We start from the raw sequence: 21,142 nt of genomic DNA, 5'->3' as shown, positions 1-21,142 counted from the left end.
TTATTTTTGTCTTGATGTTATTTAAACTATGTGTTAGGAAGGCCTTTCATTCTTGGGCCTTACTGCACCTGTTTTTATTTAACAGTAAATTACTTGTAGGTGCAAAGAGCCTAAATCACCATTGTTAAGAGCTAGTGCAAAAGGGATAAAGAGCAAATAAAGATTAAGGGTTGATACCTGAATTCCGTCATTGTTTCTTTCTTCTCATGGTAGTGATCAATTTCCCTCCTCAGGGATAGCATCCAATTCTAAATAAGAATAAAAATACAATGTTTGACACACCCATCTTTAAATCATTAAACAAAGATGCACAGTATCTGTCCCCTGTAAGAACAGAGTAACTGTGCAAGGAACCTACATTAAAATAGTGTTTATCCATGACTATATATGCATTGAGAGGACTTATCAGTCAAAATGTTTTGACTATCTAAAATGCTATAAGAACATATTAAAATATTAAACTTTCAGTTTGCAAATTTCAAGCTGTTATTTCTAAAGCCAGGTACTTGTTCATAGTATGTTTATGGGTGAGAGATTTCACTGAACACTTTTCATACTTTATCACAGGTTTAACATACAAATATTTGTTCCTTGGCTAAAAATAAAACGAGCAATATGGAGAAAACCATGGCATCTAGTATGTCACTTATAGCCATTCCCTAAATTACAACTTGAACTAACACTAACTTAACAGTTAAAACTTCAGACTTGATTTTCAGAGGAGCCCAAAGAACTAGGTATACAAATTTCAATGACAGCTGCACATCCAGTTCATTTATATTTTAGGGAAGTCCAAGATTCACTTTCTGCTTCAAGGAAAATTATATTGCAAAAGAAGAAGAAAGTTACCTTTCTTTCATCTTCAGAAGAAGCTGAAAAAAACCACGTCCTGTGCTTCTTGCTAATGTGAACTAACTTGAAAGGAAACACATTGCTTGATGTTGTCTCCTCAGCTGCCCGCATAACCCTGAGAAACAGAACAACCAATACATAAAACCCTTTATCTGTGAAGTTAATTCTGCTCTGCAAGTCATAAAGCTCTGGTAGAAAGCCGTTTTACCGGCCAGTTTTGCCCTACCAAAAATAACCCCCAAGCCCAGGATAACACCACCAAAATCCCCCTATGTGCATTTGTTGTACTTCTCCAGTGGTAGAAAGGACAATGCAAGAGTGCTGGCAGGAGAAAAAGCACTAGTTAAACCACCAGCCAGACTTATAAATGGATGTTTTCAACTGTGCAATAGTTTTAATGAATTGCATTAATTCACAAGCTTCACACCATGGCAAGAAGTATTTAGGATGCCTGTGATCCTTATTTCAGAAAGGCATGGAGGAGAAATCAAAACACAGGTTGTCCATGAAAATAAATGAGAACTAATATTAAAAGTTAACTTAATTTTTCCACTTTTCCCTTATGAACATTTTCTTGCACTTTATTATTTTAAAATAAGCATAACTCAACCTCTTTCACAAACTGCATTAGATATGTTTGTTTCTTACGTCATTCCTCCCCCACCCCGAGGAGTCTCAAATGAGGAAATTCCTTACACACACAAAAATTTGGTTGTAAATGCTCGCTATAAGGCTTTGGAACAAATAAGGAGGCTAAAATCCTAAGACTGTGGGTAACCTAAAAGTAACATTTCTAAGACTTATTCAGCATAAGCCATAGAGAAATCTGATTGAAGTTTTTACAGTCATTATTGGGGCTTTCTTTCTTGTTCCTAAACTTTTTAACTCACCAATTTCCTCATATAATACAGTACTTCCTTAAGTCCTTAATATTTAAGGAAGGTGGTTTGTAAATGTAGGAAAAAAGATTATCAGAGACATTTGACATTTGTTTAGGTACCTAATCAAGATAACATCGTTTTGGACTTTCAATACTTAAAGGGGGCTTACAAGAAAGATGGAGACAGACTTTTTAGCAGGGCCTGTTGCGACAGGACAAGGGGGAATGGCTTTAAACTAAAGGGGGGTAGATTGAGACTAGATTGAAGGAAGAAACTTTTTCCCCATCCCTGGAAACATTCCAGGTCAGGCTGGACAGGGCTCTGAGCAACCCGGTCTAGCGGAAGATGTCTCTGCCCACAGCAGGGGGGTTGGACTAGATGACCTTTAGAGGTCCCTTCCAACCCAAACTATTCTATGGAAAAAAAAAAAAAAAAATCTAATCAACACCCTGAAGCTGCCATTAAGAACAATGTCAACTGCAAAATTATTTCAGAATTAGAGACTGCATCTTTTTTTACAACCCCAATCCTACTTTTAACCTGGAGGTTGTAGTTTTCTGCATCTGCCCAATCCAAAACAAAGCCACAAAAGGAACTACAAGTTATTTCACTAGTGTAAGGCTAATAAGGATGTTAATGTGGGAAATACCCATGGTACAGCTGGGAGGGATACTAGCAATAGGCATCACTATACATTTTGAGTCACCAGTGAATGCAGCACTTTCTCATCTCCTGTCCACTCTTAACACATAAAGGCTATTGAATGAAAACTGCAAAATAAAAGCCCAGGGAAGCCTTAGAGTGACTTGTTTTCACACAACCTTATGCAACTACCAATTCTAACAAATTCTTTCATTTCAAATTCTTGTTCAATAATGCTTATGTCTGTGCATAATACTAACCAAGACCTGGTCCCAATTCCAGCCAAGGTCTCCACAAGGCTGCTAGAATGCTTTTTAGATAACTGCAATGAGACAGTCCCTAGCATTTACAGATTCCATGATATTTTTTACATTAATGTGATTGCAGAAGCTAGTGTCATGGCCAAGTTACAGTATAGGTTGCTTATAGAAATTAATCTTGAATCTTTAATTAGATACAATGTTTACAACAGCATTCCTATAAAATATGCCATCGTTGTGGTCAGTTCGAAAGCTCTCATATTCTAATAACACATATTTCCTTATTCCAAAAGTCTGAGAACATTATGCAGTACATGAATAACAAACGTGTTTACAAATACAATAAAATTGCAGTTGTTAGGACCAATGATGTGATATTTCTCTACATTCTTTCTCTCTCATTAGTCCTTTCTTAGCATCAATTACAACAGCAATTTCCTAAAGTTAGGTTGGACTTTTATTAGTAGGCCTTGTATGTATGCTGCACTCAGTCAGATTCTGATAGTACTGGTTAACTTGAAAGCCATTGTTTTTGTCTTCAACTTAAAAAGCAAATATTAAGATTTATAACGTGTAGCGACATGAATCAGGCATTTTGTACATGCATTCTCTCATTTATCATTCCTGTAGTTGATCCAATTTTGACACTAATTAGTGTTACTGAATCAGTAACTCCATAAATATTCCTTTCTGATTCCTTTCTATTTTTGTGACGATCATTGAAATCACTAGAGAACAAAGATTGTTTGTCTGAAAGAATCCACATGTATCTGCATGTGCAAAGTCTGCATTAAGTCAGTAACAAGAGTAAGTCCACTGCAATTTTAACAGCTTTACTGGTTAAATTACAAAAGACGAAGGCTATACACTTGCAAAGCACGGGAAACATCATATATGCAATTTGAAAGGAATACATCTCTTGGAATCCAAGATCAGTGCTTAACTCAAACAACAGATGTAGTTGAGTTTAACTTAGCTGGAAATGAAAACCATAGCCCCCTGCACTAAGTAAAAGGAGCTTAGGTGTTAAATAAGTTCTTTGGCACTCACCTGTTGTAACCATTCAAAGAAAATGCACCCTGTGGAGATGCAGATGTGCTGCTCTTAAAATAGTAAATACACCCCTCATGGATAATCACAAATCTCAATGGCCCTGAAAAGATAAAGAAAAAAGTGAGCAAAATATAAATCCAAAGGCAGTACATTAACTAGAACCTCTTAACTTGGGTAGAATTATTGTTTAAGATTTTAGTAATCATTATAAAAGAGCACAAACTAGTTAAGTGACAGCTTGTTGATGACCAGCCACATGGTAAAGCTGTCCATCCATTCACAGAGTTTCAGGACTAAGGGTAGTATTTGCTTCCCTCATTTGAGGGGCGGCTGATCTGGTAACTTCAAAAAAAGCCTAAGAGACTGCAGGTCTGACCTCCACCTGCGCTCCTTTACTAGAGGAATAAGCTAACATAAGAATGCAACCTAAAACAAAATAGGAGAAACGTAGCCACAGGCTACAAATACATATTTATGTCCATCCCAAAACCATGTTGGTATCTCCCTCTCTTCTTTCACCTCAAGTACATAAAGCTGCCAATAAAATGATGTTTTATTTTCTTTAAAGGGGCCAAACATTCCTTTCTTTATCAAAGGCAGTAATCTTTGTCCTTAACTATATAAGTATAGTTTAGTTATAAACAGGGATAGCAAATGAATAGCATATAAACAAACTCAAAATCTTATTTTTCTCCATGTAAGTAGATTCTGATTCCAGAAGCAATTACTGGTTTTAAGTACAGCCTAATGTTGGCAGTGACAAAATTTCCATTTCACAACAGCAGTTGGAGATGGGGATATTTTTCCAGTACAGAATAACCAACTGGAAAAAAAAAGCTGGGTACTACTTTCTTTTAGAAAAGAATATTTTAAATTGATACATATCCTGGGAATCTGTTTCCGTCTTTAAAATCTTACTTGTGAAGTACCAGACAAGAGATTTAACCAAGTAAATGAAAATCAAGCACAACATTTATCATCCAAGATTTACAGTTCCAAAACAATTAAAGGAAATTCCTTCAATATGGGTCTTTCATACATATATACCAGTAAAATTGTAATCCATTACAGACAAAGTGGAAGAACAGCTTCATTAAATAGTCTGCTAACATCTTACTTGTGAAGGACTAGACAAGAGATTTAACCAAGTAAACGAAAATCAACCACAACGTTTATCATCTAAGATTTACAGTTCCGAAACCATTAAAGGAAATTCTTTCAATATAGGTCTTTCATACATATATCCCAGTAAAATTGTAATCCGTTACAGACAAAAGTAAGTGGAAGAACAGCTTCCTTAAATAGTCTGCTAACACGAAATGTGTTAATGGCCCCAAAGGCAAGCATTTAAAACATTTAATTTAGTTAATACCTCATTCAACTTACACTTCAAGATCTGCAGCTGGGTGCCTCCTTTTTTATGAAGATACCCTGATTTGGTCACTCCTCCAGGCATTGTTAAAAGGTTTTGTGCTCCAATTGCCTTCATTGGGACTGGCCAGACCTGCTCCTGCGAGGCCATCATTCTGCAATGTAGAATAATTAAGAACAGTTTAAAACTTAGATTTTACTTCAAGAAATGAGTACCGAGAAACAAAGCTTGTTTCCTTCAACAAGTTTTCCAAACAACTAACATGGTTCAGCAGTCAAGTATGTAGCACAGACGGGTGTTCATAGATTCCAGGAAGTTTGTAATATATAAAAAACCATGGTACAAAAAGTCCCGATTTATTTTTATACAGCTCTCAAAAGTGATTGACAGTTGTTGAAACAATGGAAGAGTGCTTAGTAAATGTTATTTAAGTATTTATATTTTAAAAATGCCTCAGATAACACTGTGAGACTTAATCAGAGATGACTAGAAAGAAAATCAGTTTCTTCTCCGAAGTTCTATGCCACACATGTATATACAGTATCATTTTCTGTATGCAGGAATCAACAGTCATTTTAGTAACTGCAGCATCCAATACTACTTACTCCTTATATTTACATGTTTTATTCTGAATGAAAGCATTAGTATATAATCTCATACTAGATGTCATATGTGACAGCATCCTGCGCAAATGAAGTTTATCTCAGATTGCTGCTGCCATTTAATTTATATATCAATTATTAATACCATGCTCCACCAAGCACCTTTGCAGTTACCACTCTTTCTGTTATCATCTTAAACAGGTTACCAAGAAAATTAGTTTCTTAGTAGTAGTTTTTTCTGTCCAATATATTGCTATGAGACCTTTCTTTCTTCAACTGGTAACAGAACTAGGCTAAAAATCCTACTGTGTAATACAGAAAAGAAATCATGCATGAACCAAATGGGAAGTTTGACCTGGACATAAAACGGTCTGTTATCCTCAGGTCTAGGGCTAGAGACCTTTGCTGGTAAGAGGCAAACTAATGAAGTTCCAGTTAATTAGTTTCTGATAAAGGAATGATGGTTTAGAACTGAAAAGCTTTTAGTAGAGGACTGAAATCTAATGGATCCTGTTTGCTTCTCCTTTCCCCAAAAGGGACAGTAATGGAAGTCAATAGCATAGCTCGGTACAAGAATCCAAGAGCCTATAGCACAACATGCCTACCCAAGCACTAGTCTCTCCAGCCTAAGATGGCACCTTGAAGTACCCATACTGAAAAGAATAAGCAAGCGATACAGTTTTGTTGAGGGATTAATAGCAACAGTGGAGTACATATCCATTGTACATGTGTTAGGAAAAACAGAAATGCAAGTCAATTGATCTTTCAGTGGATCAGCTTAGGATTTAAATCTAACTGCTTGCCCTTTGCTGATGAGGCATGTGTGGGAAGGGGTGGAAATTACTAACAATTTCTACCAGGAGAGTTTAAACTCAGTTGAATTCTCTAGGCAGCCTAGAAAACTTAATCACAAATATTAGGTTTTAGTCACCAGTGTTATAGAACAGGGACAAGCAGAGAAGATAGGATACAAGGCCCTAGAAAGGTCCTCACAGCAGACACTGCAAGGCATCGTGGTTTCCCAATTTTCCTTCAGGATCTTTCTGCCCACCCTTTTGCTGTATTCAGCTATATCCTTCCTTCTGCTATTTCCTCCCTGTTTTTATTATATGATTGAGATCTTTCCAATTTGTTACTTCCTCTCTTCCCCCACAATGAAATTTCTAGCAACAGCAATGTGTTAACAGGTCCAAGAAGGGGCTACTCACAGATATTTCAAGCTTTTAAGAATTAAAAAAATAGTAACAAAAGTTACCGCCTGCCCCCCCCCCCCCCAAAAAAAAAAAGAATCCTTCAAATTATTTCTCCACATCTTGCAGAAAAGTCAAAGTGAGGGGAAATAGAAAGCGTTAATCAGCTGGCTGCTGACAACAAACCGCACTGCAGTACTGCTAAGAGTGATTTCCTTGACGTGAGGAATGCAAAGGCAAGTCCTGGGCTAACTTTTTCTTTTAAGAACAGGCACATCAACATTCAAACATTAGAAATTAATTTATGATTAAGTTATTTCAGTCTGTTTCTAATTACATTCAGAAAAAAGTAAAAATGGAACCTTTTTATTCAGACAATAATACTCTGACCTCAGTTTTCTTGATCTAACTAACATTAGCCTCAATGCCGTCCAACAGTTTCAAGTTCATCATGGGTCTTCAAATCCTGTCTGCTTTTACTACAAAGAACAGAACAAGAAAGGACTTAAGCACCTAGCCTTTGGTGTGAAACTGTTTCAGTGTTATGTACTTAGGTTGAAAACATACCAGAAGAGGTAGAGTTAAATGTTTCAGAGAGGTTATCCAAAATAACCAGTAAGTTGAGATTTCTAGGAAGCCAATGACAAACACTGGGCACAAGGGTATCCCACCCTAGGTCAATACAGAAAACAGAAATATTTGACCAGGTCATGTTGGTCTTCTGTGCAGGAACAGACTAGTTAGACTGCTCACTCAAGTGTGCCTGGATGGGGCCCTTTCTCTTCCACCTGAAAAGCCCGAATATCAGGCAGACAGAAAGAAAAAAATAAATCATAGAAGCAGAGGAGCAAGCGGGGGGGGAATCCAGTTCTACAGTGTGATGATTACAGGATTTAACTGAGGGGGAAGGACAGCAGAGTATCAGGTTCTGCTTCCTCTATTCACGATCATTTCTTACTTTTGACTACTCACTATAAAACAGTCCTGAGAATAGAGACCAAACCTCAGAACTTCCCCATCCCAGCTAAGTGAATAAAAAGAGATATGGCTGAACTCCACAGAACCAAGTACACGTTATACGAGCTAAAGAGCCCACCTAATATATCATGCTTTTCAATAGATTTAGAGGCTGCTATGCCTATTTTCTGGATCTCCTTGTGGCTTATAGCACTCTCCATCACATCTGTAGGCTCCTCAAGCACTTTCATTTGCAGACACATAATGAGGACTTTGGTATTCTGAATTGAAAAGTTTGAGTTACACTTCTAAAATCCATTTAGAGTACTTTGAATCTAGTCCCAAACAGATTTTCTTTTCTTGACAGTACAAAACAATCCTGGAATGACACTAGATGCTATTTTGCATCAAGCTGCTGGGATAAAGCTGTCAATACAATGTAACCATAGGATCTTTATTGTAGAGGTGGGAGGAAGGAAAAATGGATGCTCTTAAGATTTGCCTGGTCTTAGCATCTACAATATGGTTGCCTTTAGCTCACTGAAATGTTTCCTTCCACTCTTGATATTCCTCTCACATTTTTTTTTAATGAAGAACAGATCGATAGCAAGCACTGAAGTCACCGTAGAGCCTGTTAGCTCTGTGATCATTAAGAACAAAGATATTTCCAAGTTGTTTCTTATGCAGTCACATTCTTGCCCTACAAGCCAAAGACCCCACTACACGTTTTCACCCCAGGTGCATAAGCAGAGTCTCTTCCATGGAGCTGACAATGAAGTTAACAGATAGGGCCCACTAAGCGCAATCAGAACCAAGCCATGCTCTCTTTCTGACACTGGCCCTCTGTTACAAACAGAAGGTGACATTACTCATGCATTGTTTTGTGCAAGCTCCTAGTAATAGCTACATGCTTTATTCTTCTTCCCACTCACCAAGGGAGTAGATGCATGTTTTTAAATTGTTTTCCATCAAGCCCCAAAACACATGGTAAGTGGCTATTGAATCAACCTTCTCCTCCACTGAAACAGCACTGAACTGAACCCTCTGAACAAGAAGAGGATGGCAGCAGACAGTGAAAGGCCTTGCATCACTTTGTTTCTCAGATGATCCCTGTGATAATTCTATGCCTGTAAGGGAGATGATACGCCTTAGAGTGTAGTAGGAGAAATGGTGGAACAGCAGCTTATAGGATTTGCTTCATGATTCAACAGTGCTTTTGGAAAGACAAAACAGTGCAGTTAGCACTCTCGAGCACGATACAGAGCTTCTACAATTACTATTGTAATTACTTCATATATACAAACTGGTCTGCCAGACTAAAAACCAAATCAATTTGCAGTGTGTGGTTAATGTAGCAATAAAGTCAGTCCAAGTCTATCACATGAGCATACTTTTCTCAAACACTATCACAATGAGCTGTTTTTCATTTTAAAGTACCATGAAAGTCACAATAGCATGAAAAAATGTGAAATTACACACTTCATAGTGTAACCTAGATAATGCCAGTCTGATGCAGAAGTTTCTTCTGAATTATAACAATACTGTTACCAAGCTCAAACTCCAAATGGAGAGTAGACTTCTGTTATTGTGTAGTATGCAAATGTATACATCTGTGAAGTAATTTTAACCTATCCCCTCAGCCAGTGTATATAGAATAGCTAGACTGGAGGCTAGGGCATAACTTTACAGGCTAAAAGTCCCTCCACAAGTAAAAATAAAATTCTGCCACATTAAAAATCTGGATTACATTATAGAAGAACACTTGCCCCTTTTGGCCTTAAGAGCTATTGGCATTCAGCTCAATTAAAGCAAATACAAGCTGATTCAACTAAGGATTGCATCCTGGAAAAGCCACAAGTCCTCAGTTCTTGCTTAACTTCAGCAGAACATATGGCAGATGTGATCATCTCCACATCTTGCAGTATATAGGCATAAAAACACATTACCCTCATCTCTGAAACTACAGCTGCCAAAAGTTGTATTAAAATTTCTCACTTGTTATAATAATATTTATGGTCTGTCCTGGAGCCCAGTTTGGTCATGCTGAAAACAAATAAAAAAACCAGCCTCCAAAGTTGCAGTACAAAAATTAAACCTGATCTGAATTTGTAACAAGTATCTCTATGCCAATTATGTCTAAGAACTTTTTAAACTCTGTAATATCCCATAACTTCTAGTCTTTAAATTCTATTTTGAATGTAAAACCTAGCAAAGCAAGATGCTAGTTTCCTTCAGAATATGTAACTTACAGATAACATTACATATAACATAACTTACAGAAACGAATGCATTCCTCACATAATGCAGAGGGAGACTGAAGTTCTCGTCTCCACAAAAGGCTTAACCAAAAATGAGGCGACATTACATACAGCAAAACTGTAAAATAAAAGCTTCCCCAATGTGCTCTCAGCAATTCTGAACAAAAACTAGTTCTCCGATTCAACCATCTAAACATTTACCATCTGTTCTGAAAACTGCTTTCTGCAAAATTTTCGGGTGTCTTTTCCATTTATTAAACATTCTCCAGTATTTCTGAAATACTCTTCCATACCTCTCCCACTTTTTTGGTTACGCATTCCATTTCTTAATACTTCTAACAGCCCTTTCACAACAGTCTTTCAAAAGCATTAACTTTACAGTGTTTGTACTGTGCTATTAAATAAATCTTACAGGACAAAGGGAACAGAGAATTAAGCCCAACTGAGATACGCTGTTGTAAGTAAGTTTACTCAGTTTAACTTGCTTCAACTTGCTTTTCTTTTCTGGCAAACATTTTCAGCCAACACTCGCCTCATCTCTTCCTCCTTCAATTCTTTACCCTTGAATTTTCTGCATGAGTTAAAAGTATTTTACCGCCGATACAATACTCTACTCTTAGTTTTAGTCTGCTCCTACCTAAAAGAGAAAAGATGACAGAAATACAAGCCACAAATATGCACTAACCTGGTGACGGTGCCTGATCGACACATAGTTTTTCTGCTGACAGTTTCACCGAATGATTGTTTCCTTTGTGATGACAAAGCCATTAATAACTTATGACCCCTCTCAGGCATGACAGGAACATCTCTGCACTTCTCCCCGTTTTGTGTGTTATAAGGTTGAAAACGACTGCGATAGCTGCTGTACGCTCAATACACAAAAGGAAAAGAAACCCTGCCCCAACTGCTTGTGCATCTGCACTGCACTGCGGCCAAAAGGGACGCCTAGGCAATGACTTGTTTCCTTTGTTACTTCCTGTTTCCCCCAGTGTTAGTGGGCAGCACTATCTTTGTCAGATTTCCCAACTTCCCAGAGAGGTTATAAATCAAACCCTGCGTACCTCAAACCTCTGTCAGATGGTGAGCCAGAAAGCAGATGGGATTTTCCAGTGCTCACTTGCTTCCTACTCACCTTTCAATCAACTACTTTCCCTTGGGAGAAAAAGAAAGTAGTCCTTTTTTCTTACAGTGTACTCAGGCTCTCACACCGGCAGAGGCACAGCTCAGAAATGCTGCCTGTGCTTCTGAAGAGCCTGTGCTTCAGGTACTGACACTGCACCACAGAACTACGGTAAGTATTTAATCTCTCTTTTCTCTCCTGTAGCTGGAGCTTGTCCTTCCCTCTTCAACCCAAGAAATTAAAAATAGCGATTTTGAAAGATTATGCAGCATATACATGCTTTAGAGCAAGTCTTGCCTGTACGCTTGATGCTACGCAAACCACAAAAGACAATAAAATTCAAATCCAAGAGGCTCACAATGCAAGGGCAACAATTTTACAAGACAAGTATCACCAACTATGATGAATAAACACATTGTTTTACACTTATTTTCATCTGGAGCTCTTAAAAGGATTTAAGTGTTTCACTGACTGTCTGGAATTAACCAAGACCCCGGGCTAGAAAGTTCAAATAAGACAAAAACAACTAGCAAGTGTCAGAATGATGGACAAAACCTACATACATGAATATGCCAAGTAAAGCTTACTTCACATATTTTTGGGGAAATGGACATAAATCTATAGTCCAAAATAGAAGGAAGAAGTTTCTATATAACGTCTTTTCTTTTTGTAAACTACCCAACAGCCAAAGCACAGAAGAAAATAACATTTCCAATACTGGCCATGGCTGTATCGGCTAGAAAAGCAATTCTCAGTCTTCACCATAGGGCACCCATTTGCACTCCTTCCATAGCCAGGCTATTTAGGAAGGGGAAGCAAACCATAAATATCACACACCTGTTGTTAGCTAAAAGGATCAGCACATCAACACAAAATCCCGATGCTATTTAATATGAATCAATACCTAGTTGTCTCAGTGGCTTAATTAACAGATTCTTCACACAGAAAAGATGTGAAGAGAACTACATCTCAGCAGTTTGTGAATTAAATTCACTTGCTTTATCTGCTACAATATCAGTTCCCAATTTAGACTTTAAGCATTAACACACGATGCTTTAAAGCAATCTTTCCTCCCCCAGTTCTCTGCTATCTAAGCCTACTCTTCTAAGTTTGCATTACCATCTTTGCAACCTTTATCTCTACCTCAGCAAAAAAGCTACAATCAAAATGACAGCATTTGAGTATATGTAATACTGGGGGGGGGGAAGAGTTCCTCTTTCCCTCTTCTGGTCTGACACACCTAAGTCTTGGTTTTCCCCTCCAAACTGCGCAACTATAGTACCATGCTCTTTGGCCTCAACAGTCTCATTTTAATTGTATGTCTCATTTATCCAACACGTGTTCCTGAAGTACTGCTTTTCCACTCTAACCTTTCTGATGCTGTCCTCTCCCGTTCTTTACCTAAGCACTCAGAAATACAGAATTTTTCACTTCAAGTTCCAAGATCCCCTTTTGATTTTTCTGGCGATTTCCAACACTGTCAAGATGGTCACAGAGTTAGAACAGAAGCCATTTCACACATGCACACACACAGGCTGGTGTTCCACTGAGGGACAACAACAACAAAGTAGATGTTTCATAGTTTTGGAAGAATGAAAATTCAGCTTCACTTTTAGATCAAACATTAATCAGAATGGTTGTGCTTCAAAATTGCAAATAAAGAGTCTGAAGAGACATGAAATCCTTATGGATTTGATTAACATGTCTCAGGGAAGTGAGAGAGTATTAAATTTATCCTTCTTCACAATGCAAAATTCAGTTTTGCAAAGAATTCTGGTATATGGTTTTCAGACCACTAACCTTCATTTGTCCCCACAAAATCACTGGTGAGAAGCAGCCTTGCACCAAGCTAGCCTAGGGAGAATTTCACTCAAAAGGAGTTACTTTATTTCTCTAAAATTATGAAATTTCACTCAGATAGCCTTAATAGGAAGAACCAAACCATCAGAAACCAACATTTGGATTTCATTCCAGCAGGGCTTCTGTCTGAGGAAGTCAGCCAATCATCTCTGCCATCATTAGGAACAGCTCTTGCTCCCCATCAAAAGCAGTCCTACTTATTTTTAGTTAATGGAAAGCAAGAACAGTAAAATATACATCTAGCACTATGCTGTCCTTGCCAGCCTAAGTTCGCTAGTCTAGCTGATGGGTTGGGTTGTCTCTGCAGCAAGAGAGCTTCCTCTTGCTGACCAATTTACAGGAAACTGCAAGAACGGACTGTAAATAAAAGCAGCACAAGAAGAGCACAGCAACAGGCGAGACAGAAAAATTATCAAAGCAACAAAAAAAATTAAAATAGCGTAAAAACTATTTTCTTTCAGCTGCAGCAAGTAGTCAGCTCAGTAGTCAAGTTCCACTCAGAATAACGTAGGAGTTCATCTATTATATATTTCCATAAAAGCCTACAGTATAGTAAGGCATTAAAGAAGGCCACATTCTGTTAAAGTTTTACTGACTTTAGTGAGCTTGAACCAGGAGTAGATTATTATGAGTTTTATTATTTTATTAGTTTTACCAAACTAGTTCAGTCCCAAGTTTCTAGATCATAGTGGAAACTCATCCACTATATTGAGAGATGATATATCTGTCAACTGTATACTCCACAACTACAGATTGTAAAAGAGCAAGTGTAAATTACTCACCTGAATCCTTCATCTGCTAGGTAGGGCAGTCCTGTAAAAATGTGAATAACCACGCATCAGAATTATTTCTGCGGGATGACATGCAGAATAATAATGAAAAAAAAAAAGCCAGCAACAAAGGGGAGAAGTGAGGCCAGAACTTCCAAAAATCCTCTTTCAAGGCCAAAAGAATTCCTATTCTTTAAACTTTAACTATCATTCCCTCATTCAGCTTACTTAGGAAGAGCTGAAGAAGCCTTACTTAATCATATATTTACTTGTTTATTTACACATATTAAAAAAAAGTAGCTGAAGCCTTTATAATATATATTCAATCTAAAACTGAGAAACACTTCAGGTCAAAAAACTTCCGAGTTTCTATTTATACCCCACTGCTCTTAAGCTTTGAACATCTATGGACATATTGTTGGCTTGAAACTTCAAAAAAGCCAGCCAGCCAGCACTGGTCTGCAATAAATAAGCCATACTTCAGAGAAAGAGCATATCAATTTTAAAACAAAGTTGTAACTTTTCTTGGTTGTTTCACCAAACAGCTTGGCACAAGTCCTAGAAGATGATATACTGACTTTGATTTTGGGATACAGTTAATATCATATATTGCTCAAACATCTGTAGACCAAAGCACAGCTGCAAAGTATTTGCAGTATATGCATAGCTTGTAAAAAACAAATTACTCTGTGCAGCTGGAGAAGAACCTTCTGCAAACTCTCAATGTAAGAACATTATCATTTAACAGATTCTCTTACCTCAGCTAGCCTTGAAAAATAACTTAAGACTTCATACTGATGTAAATAAGGATTGAATTAAAATCAGTACAGCTATCCTAGCATGATTTCCTATGTTGGCGATTTTATTATGAGTAGCTTTTTAAGTTTAATGGATTTCTACTGAATCAAAAGCCCCCTCAAAACTGTATAGGAGCATTGACCCAGCGAGTTAACTGGATGTCAAGTCTATGCCAGTCAGATCATACCACTAACACTTGGTATAAGTAACGCTTAAAATAGAAGGCAAGTTCTTAAACAGTTTTGCTGCTTATCACGTTTCTTTAAAATAAATTCAAAGACACATTACCAAGGCAAGACTTCCATTCTCATTTACTATTCAAACCAGATGGACAGGTTCTTTGTTCCTTTTAACTGTTACCTATATACAAGGTCCTTGTAAAAAAGGCTGTAAATGCAGCTATGGTTATGATTAACTGATATCTTTCATCACTGCTCGTAGAACAATTTAAACTAGACCATAGTTAAAATCACATAACTGAGCAGAAGTACAAACATGATTGCCAAAGTCCTATTCCTGCAGACAGTCGTGCTGCAGGCAGCTGCAAAGGGAGTTTCCCCAAATACACGTAGACACTTCAAGTGGGAGTTTCCACAAATTATTTATTTGCTTGGCAGAAGTTTTCGATTCTAAGATATTACAGTTGAAACAATTTTACTGCTAGACTGGTTTGTGATGAACTGCATACAATTCTATCCCTATTGTACTCATAATTGATCATTTAGAAGCACTGTTGGACCACAAAATTTCTGCTTACACATCAAAACACCTTTAAGTATTTAAGCTGGCAGACCATTGAACTTTAGTAAAAGCAACACCTAAATAAAGGCTTTTAGAAATGTACAAGAGGCAGTCAAATATCTATTACTGATGATTAAGCATATCCAATAGGTACATTTAACCAGCAGACGTCTTGCCATATAAAGTTGTCTGTTGTTAGGAAACTTTTTTTTCTTGTTTTCTTAGAATTTTACTTAAATCAATTTAAAGAACATCAAGAGTCCAAGGGGAAAAAAAAGAAGAAAGGCCAAAACCCACCTTAGAGGCCTACACTTACGTTCACCATTTTCTACCATTTCTGATACTAAAGCATTTTGGCAAGACATAAAATATCCATCAGTTCATTGTATACTGTGCTTGTACAAGACTAACAAAACTTAGGTCCAAGACTACTATTGCCAGTTAAAGAGAATATTTCATGTGAGTGTATATGCAAGTCAACAAAAAAATTACTGAATATAAGCAATTTTAAAACATTCCTGCAGCAGGATATTAAAAACAACAAAACCACATAAAGCTTATAAAGAAAGTCCTTTTGAATGTTTATCAGCAAAAAACTGCAATGAGTAAATTTATAAACTCTATCGCTGACCCCAGTAACAAGCTGCTAATTGAATACTAAAGAAATTCAGCAAGCCCTGGTTTAGAGGAAGCATTTGGTCATGTCATCCACGAGCCCTTCAAGCTTGCATGCCCCTCTTCTGGTGGACTGCAGTAACCTTGCATTTAAGGAAATATACCTCTGCAGGCAAATGGCTGCAGCCAGCACCAAAGAGGAAGCTCAACTTCTGTCAGGCCCTGGGAAAACAAAATGAGACAAACATTTCCTATTTTTATTTTGCTTGTAAAGAGACTATGTCACACAACTTAAAGACAAAGTGTAACCGCAAAGACTCGCTCTATACTTTACCGCTGTACAACACAGTAGATAGTGCTGGTTTTTAAGTAGTGATGCAGTGAAGCATCTCAGAGTTTGCTCTTCTCATACTTGGAAACTCTGACTAGGAACCAGAATCTCAGAATAAGCTAATAACTATGCAAGTGTAATTTACAGAATTAGAAGGCCCAACTGGGCTGTATTGCTAATGGACAGTCCCCACATTCAACAGCTTTGAAGCTCCTTGTGCTCAATACCTCATGCAAGCAAGTAGGTGTACCAGAAACAAGGTTTCTTTATTCTGATTCCAATGACTGTTCCCTTTTAAATCACGATATGAACTTCTCTAAAGGATGTTGTAAAGCATAAGTATTTTGCCACTCCCACCTCCAACCATGCAAAACACTAAATCAAAGGGCTGAAACAGGTAGGAGCATGGATTACAATAACCAGGATTTAAGGCTACCGTATATTTCATCACTTAGGTAAGTACTTTTTTTTTTTTTTTTTTACATATGCACCAGAAAGAAGAATCTCTGCAAGCTCATGCTTACTTTCTACAAAAGCTGAATTTAATTGTAACCACCAGATCACACGTAGTTGGGATTTTAGGTCAAGACTGTAAAACAAATGTACACTGCAAGACTGCTCCAGAAAGACTGCAGTAAACAAACAATTTTAATTTGGAGGACATGAGAAGGAACAGTCATTTCATATCACTTAACCCTAAAAACATATAATCACATGCAATGGGCTTCTACAAGACAATTTGGACAATGCCATTTTATATTATCATTTCTTTTATGGAAACCACTACTTGCTTCAGAAGTATGACGAAAAGGAAAAAAAAATTACTCCCCCTTAAATCTTGTTTAAATGAACTCCAACAGCAAGGATTAGCCCAACATTGACCTACGCCTCCAAAGCTGTAGAGTTGCATTCAAAAGTGAGTTAATGCAGGTCTATTTTCAAGTACAAAAGACATTCATAATACTTCATAAGACATGAACAACAACATTCTTATTTACAACACAGATCACGGTTTGCCTAAACAAATATATTACTGGTATAGTGCCAACAAAGTTTGCAGAAAGGTTTGACAAGAGGTACAAAAACCCCACAACATACTATAAGAGTAACAAACACCTGACAGTAAGATAGGCCAAAGGCGAGGAGCTAAAATACAAGTTCTAGATCCTTGCTTTCCATCTGATCTTGACGCCACTTAACTCTTCTCTTCAAATCATCGCCTTTCCTGACCGGTCTCGAAAGTCAAGACATATACTCTTACAAAAGCCTTTATAAGGGTTAACTCATTCACACTGGGAAAAAGGCTTCAGAAAACTGAAGATAACAGGAATGGATTTAGTAGTACTGCACATGTAAATCAAAACCCTTCCTAGAGTGGTGACCATTAATATTTTGGGGGGCAACGGGGACAAAAAACACCATAAAAGAAAAATGCTGTAATGCATCTAGTTTAGTGCACAGTGATTGAGAAGCTGGGAATACAGAAATCCATCTCAGACCCCCAAGATCTCAGACTCCGGCACTTCAAATTACATCAGCAAGCCCCTGAGCTGCAAATTCTTAGGCTGGAAGAATATGCTGTATCTTTGCCCAGTTCTTACACTCTTCTGTAAGCACTCCTCAGATCTGACTCCATACAGGCATTCCTATCAAGTGCTCAAAAAAAAGTCTGTAAACTGGAACATTCACTGTAAAAGATATTTCTATTTCCTTCCCACCAACTCTTCTTTTTTAAATTAAGACGTAAGGACTTATTCCAGCCAAAGTTTGAATCTAGCAGAAGCCTGGAATTTTTTTTTTTTACATACACTCTACAGTCCAGTTAGATTATTTCCCTCCCTCCCGTTTTAATTTGAAGATGCTTCTTGGCATCACGTTAACCTATCCTGTCTTAGAATTTGGAAAGAAGCAAGTTCTCTTTCTTAAACATCTAGTAGCATTGTCTATTCTTTCCATTCTTATGGTCACATCAAAGCTGGTCCAAAGAACATTTGACTGACTCCTGGCCTCACTGACTTTTCACCTCCAAAACTTACTTCTAATTATTTATAGCGTGTGTAATAAATAAATATATATATTAAAAAAAATCATATCTATACAGTTCTTAAAGAAATGGTATGTTATACACTCCAGCAACCCTATTAATCTTCTTAGCAAGATGAGCTACAAGGAACACATTGCCTTTGGGCACCATTCCTTCTTAAAAGATTTTTTTGGTTGTTTGGTTTTTTTTTTTGTTTTTTTTTTTTTTTTTAAAAGCTCTTTCAAAACAGTGCAGCCAGACTCCTTACAGACATGAACTGGTTATGATATAAAGGCACTCTTCTTTATGACCTCCAAAACCTTATGTTTTGTGCACTGCCTAGAACTAACAGCCATTATCTCCAAGAAGTCCATATAGCATTCTTTCATGTCCAAGTTTTGGTACTCCATAAAATTCAAGCTTACTCTTACATATGGAGCATATAACATTTCCAGCAGAAGCTTTTACAATATTTATAGATTATCTTCCTGCTATACACATCCTAGATACTCTTAAGGCATTCTAAATACCAGTCACTTCTTGTACACAATGAAGAGCTGAAGCTGGATTTCACTTGCACAAAGGAAATTCAGGAATTTGGGTCAGTGGGATTAGTCCTGTTTCAACCTAAGTAATCAAACCCGACATCTTCGTACAGTAAATACAACAACGGTTTGCCCAGACCCAAGCCAAATGACAGATCATACATATCACAGATGCATTGAGTCAGCTGTGTGTGTTACTGGCACCACAAAATAAGATGTCTACAGAAGCTGAACTTTCAGGAGGAAAGTGCTGTTTCTGCACACTTTTAAAATATTTATATATTTTATATATATAATATATATATTTTATATATATATATATATAATATATTTAATTTTATAAAATTCTGTAGACAACATTTTTTTTCAAGTATGTAATGAGATAATTATAGTTTGAAGCATTGGGATCTGCTGGAGATGCACATGACAGAAATTGAAAATGAACTCCATTATAACCTATATATATAATTATTATAATATATATATATATAAAAATATTTAATGGTATTTGTGACATTTCATATAGCTTTTGAAAGAATACAGACTGATACACTTAACATCCCCTAAAAAACTGCACTTATTAACTATCTCAAAGCGTAGACATGCATTACAAACGCATGTTTGTATCTACAGCCATAAAAAGAACTCTCAGCTTGAGAGGTGTGCTAGAAAGTTAGAAGTGCATTAAGACTATCCAAAAAGCCTCCCCTTCCTCCATAAAATACCAGACGATCTTTCATGCATTCTAGTCATTTAACGTTAACTGGTAAGCCACTATTTTAATGAAAGACATTTCCCAGGTTATAATGGAGTTCATTTTCAATTTCTGTCATGTGCATCTCCAGCAGATCCCAATGCTTCAAACTAAAATTATCTCATTACATACTTGAAAAAAAAAGTTGTCTACAGAATTTTATAAAATATTTCTAAATTTAGCATCATCACAGGTTAGCAAAGATTTTGATATAAGCACATACCGTTTATGTGATAAATCAATGGAGATACACCACTGATAGATTAAGCAGGATTTTTGCTCCAAAGAATAACTTTAAAAAAAAAAGGAAAATGACAAGAAGCAGTTTGATTATTCAAACGTCTTCTCAGACCAGAGAAACAGAAGCATCATTATGGTTATCAAAGGCACATTCTGGAAAATAGTTTGGTTTAGGTAACTGCAGACTCTTTCCACCTCCTGTTACTCAGGTTATATTCCCTCTGTATCTGTGCATGTTTTTATATATATACACATTATATATGTAGCATAACACGTGGGTGTATATGAATAAAATCTATTCTTTGGAAAGAACTGCCTTTAACAAAAAGTAGCATAATACTACAGTTTTGATTAACAATGCCAGTCTTTCATTTATGGCTATTTTGTTTTTCTTGGAAGAACCATAACAGATGGTGGTTAGATTACTCCAGCTATAACACAGTGTCAAATTTTTCTAACTGTACAAACAAGTACATCCATTTTTATTTGCATCTAAGCAAGAACAAGGTATCAGAGAAGTAGTTGTTCCTCTTCCAAAGATCTCTTGGGTGGTTCTCTCCACAAGAAAAGAGAAAAGTAGCAAACGCATTAACTTACAGATTCAATAATCTTCAGTTATCTATTTTAAAAGGCAGTAAGTCAAATTGTTCACAAGACATAATAAGACTTGTCTACCTTTTAAGTCCAGATAAGACATTTGTAATTGTAATAGCAGTTAGTGAAAACTTTGTGTTTTTTTGAAATGGGCAACAGGAAAGTAACAACAAAATCATTGTGCTTCACTTCCACTGCTCCAGTGCCGCTTCCTCTCCTGTGCAGTCTACCAGAGAACCAGCAGCTGGCATGGCACAATCAAAAATAACAAGCGCAAGGACTGCAATAGTTATAGTTTAACTGAATGTGAAAAAATAAGCCTTAAGTCAGAAAGGATAGAGAGAATACTCGAAAGTATTAAGACTCAAGTATACACAATTATCTTGAAAGAGTTCTTGCTATGTACTGTGTACCTTGAAGTCTAAAAGCTCACATTTTTTGCTGATTTGGAATGCAATATAGTTTTTCTTTATCATTTTTCATTCCACTTTGTTGGAGATGCAACTGTTCAGTTAGAAATGTACTGTTAGAAATAACATCAGTTAGATTCTCCAAGGCTCGCCATCCCTGTTGATATTTTGGCTGTTCTACAGAACACCATCCTCAATCCTTTTCATCCTACTACAAGCTCCCTCTTCTTTTTCTAGGTGATGTTGCTGAAATATGCAACATAAAACCATGAGA

General features: G+C 36.9%; 1 protein-coding gene across 8 annotated transcripts in view; it reads right to left on the bottom strand.

The window, feature by feature from the left end:
• SH3BP2 (SH3 domain binding protein 2) overlaps positions 1-21,142 on the bottom strand; it is a 108,471-nt gene that overhangs the window by 9,545 nt on the left and 77,784 nt on the right. For 3 of the 8 annotated variants that reach the window (XM_076335823.1, XM_076335824.1, XM_076335826.1), the window contains 6 exons: positions 16,136-16,193; positions 13,830-13,860; positions 5,075-5,214; positions 3,686-3,788; positions 850-967; positions 178-248 (listed from right to left, as the gene is read on the bottom strand). In XM_076335823.1, coding sequence (XP_076191938.1) covers positions 178-248; positions 850-967; positions 3,686-3,788; positions 5,075-5,213 — 431 coding nt within the window. In that variant the 5' untranslated portion in view covers position 5,214; positions 13,830-13,860; positions 16,136-16,193. Of the gene's footprint in view, positions 1-177; positions 249-849; positions 968-3,685; positions 3,789-5,074; positions 5,215-8,741; positions 8,764-10,752; positions 10,944-13,829; positions 13,861-16,135; positions 16,194-21,142 lie in introns of those variants that run through there. The other 5 variants (XM_076335821.1, XM_076335822.1, XM_076335825.1 and 2 more) reach the window with 3 other exon arrangements.

The sequence above is a fragment of the Aptenodytes patagonicus genome, chromosome 4, assembly GCF_965638725.1.
Source record: "Aptenodytes patagonicus chromosome 4, bAptPat1.pri.cur, whole genome shotgun sequence".
Lineage (NCBI taxonomy): Eukaryota > Metazoa > Chordata > Aves > Sphenisciformes > Spheniscidae > Aptenodytes > Aptenodytes patagonicus.
Note: the sequence above shows the minus strand (reverse complement) of the source record. Positions and strands in the feature narration are given on the sequence as shown.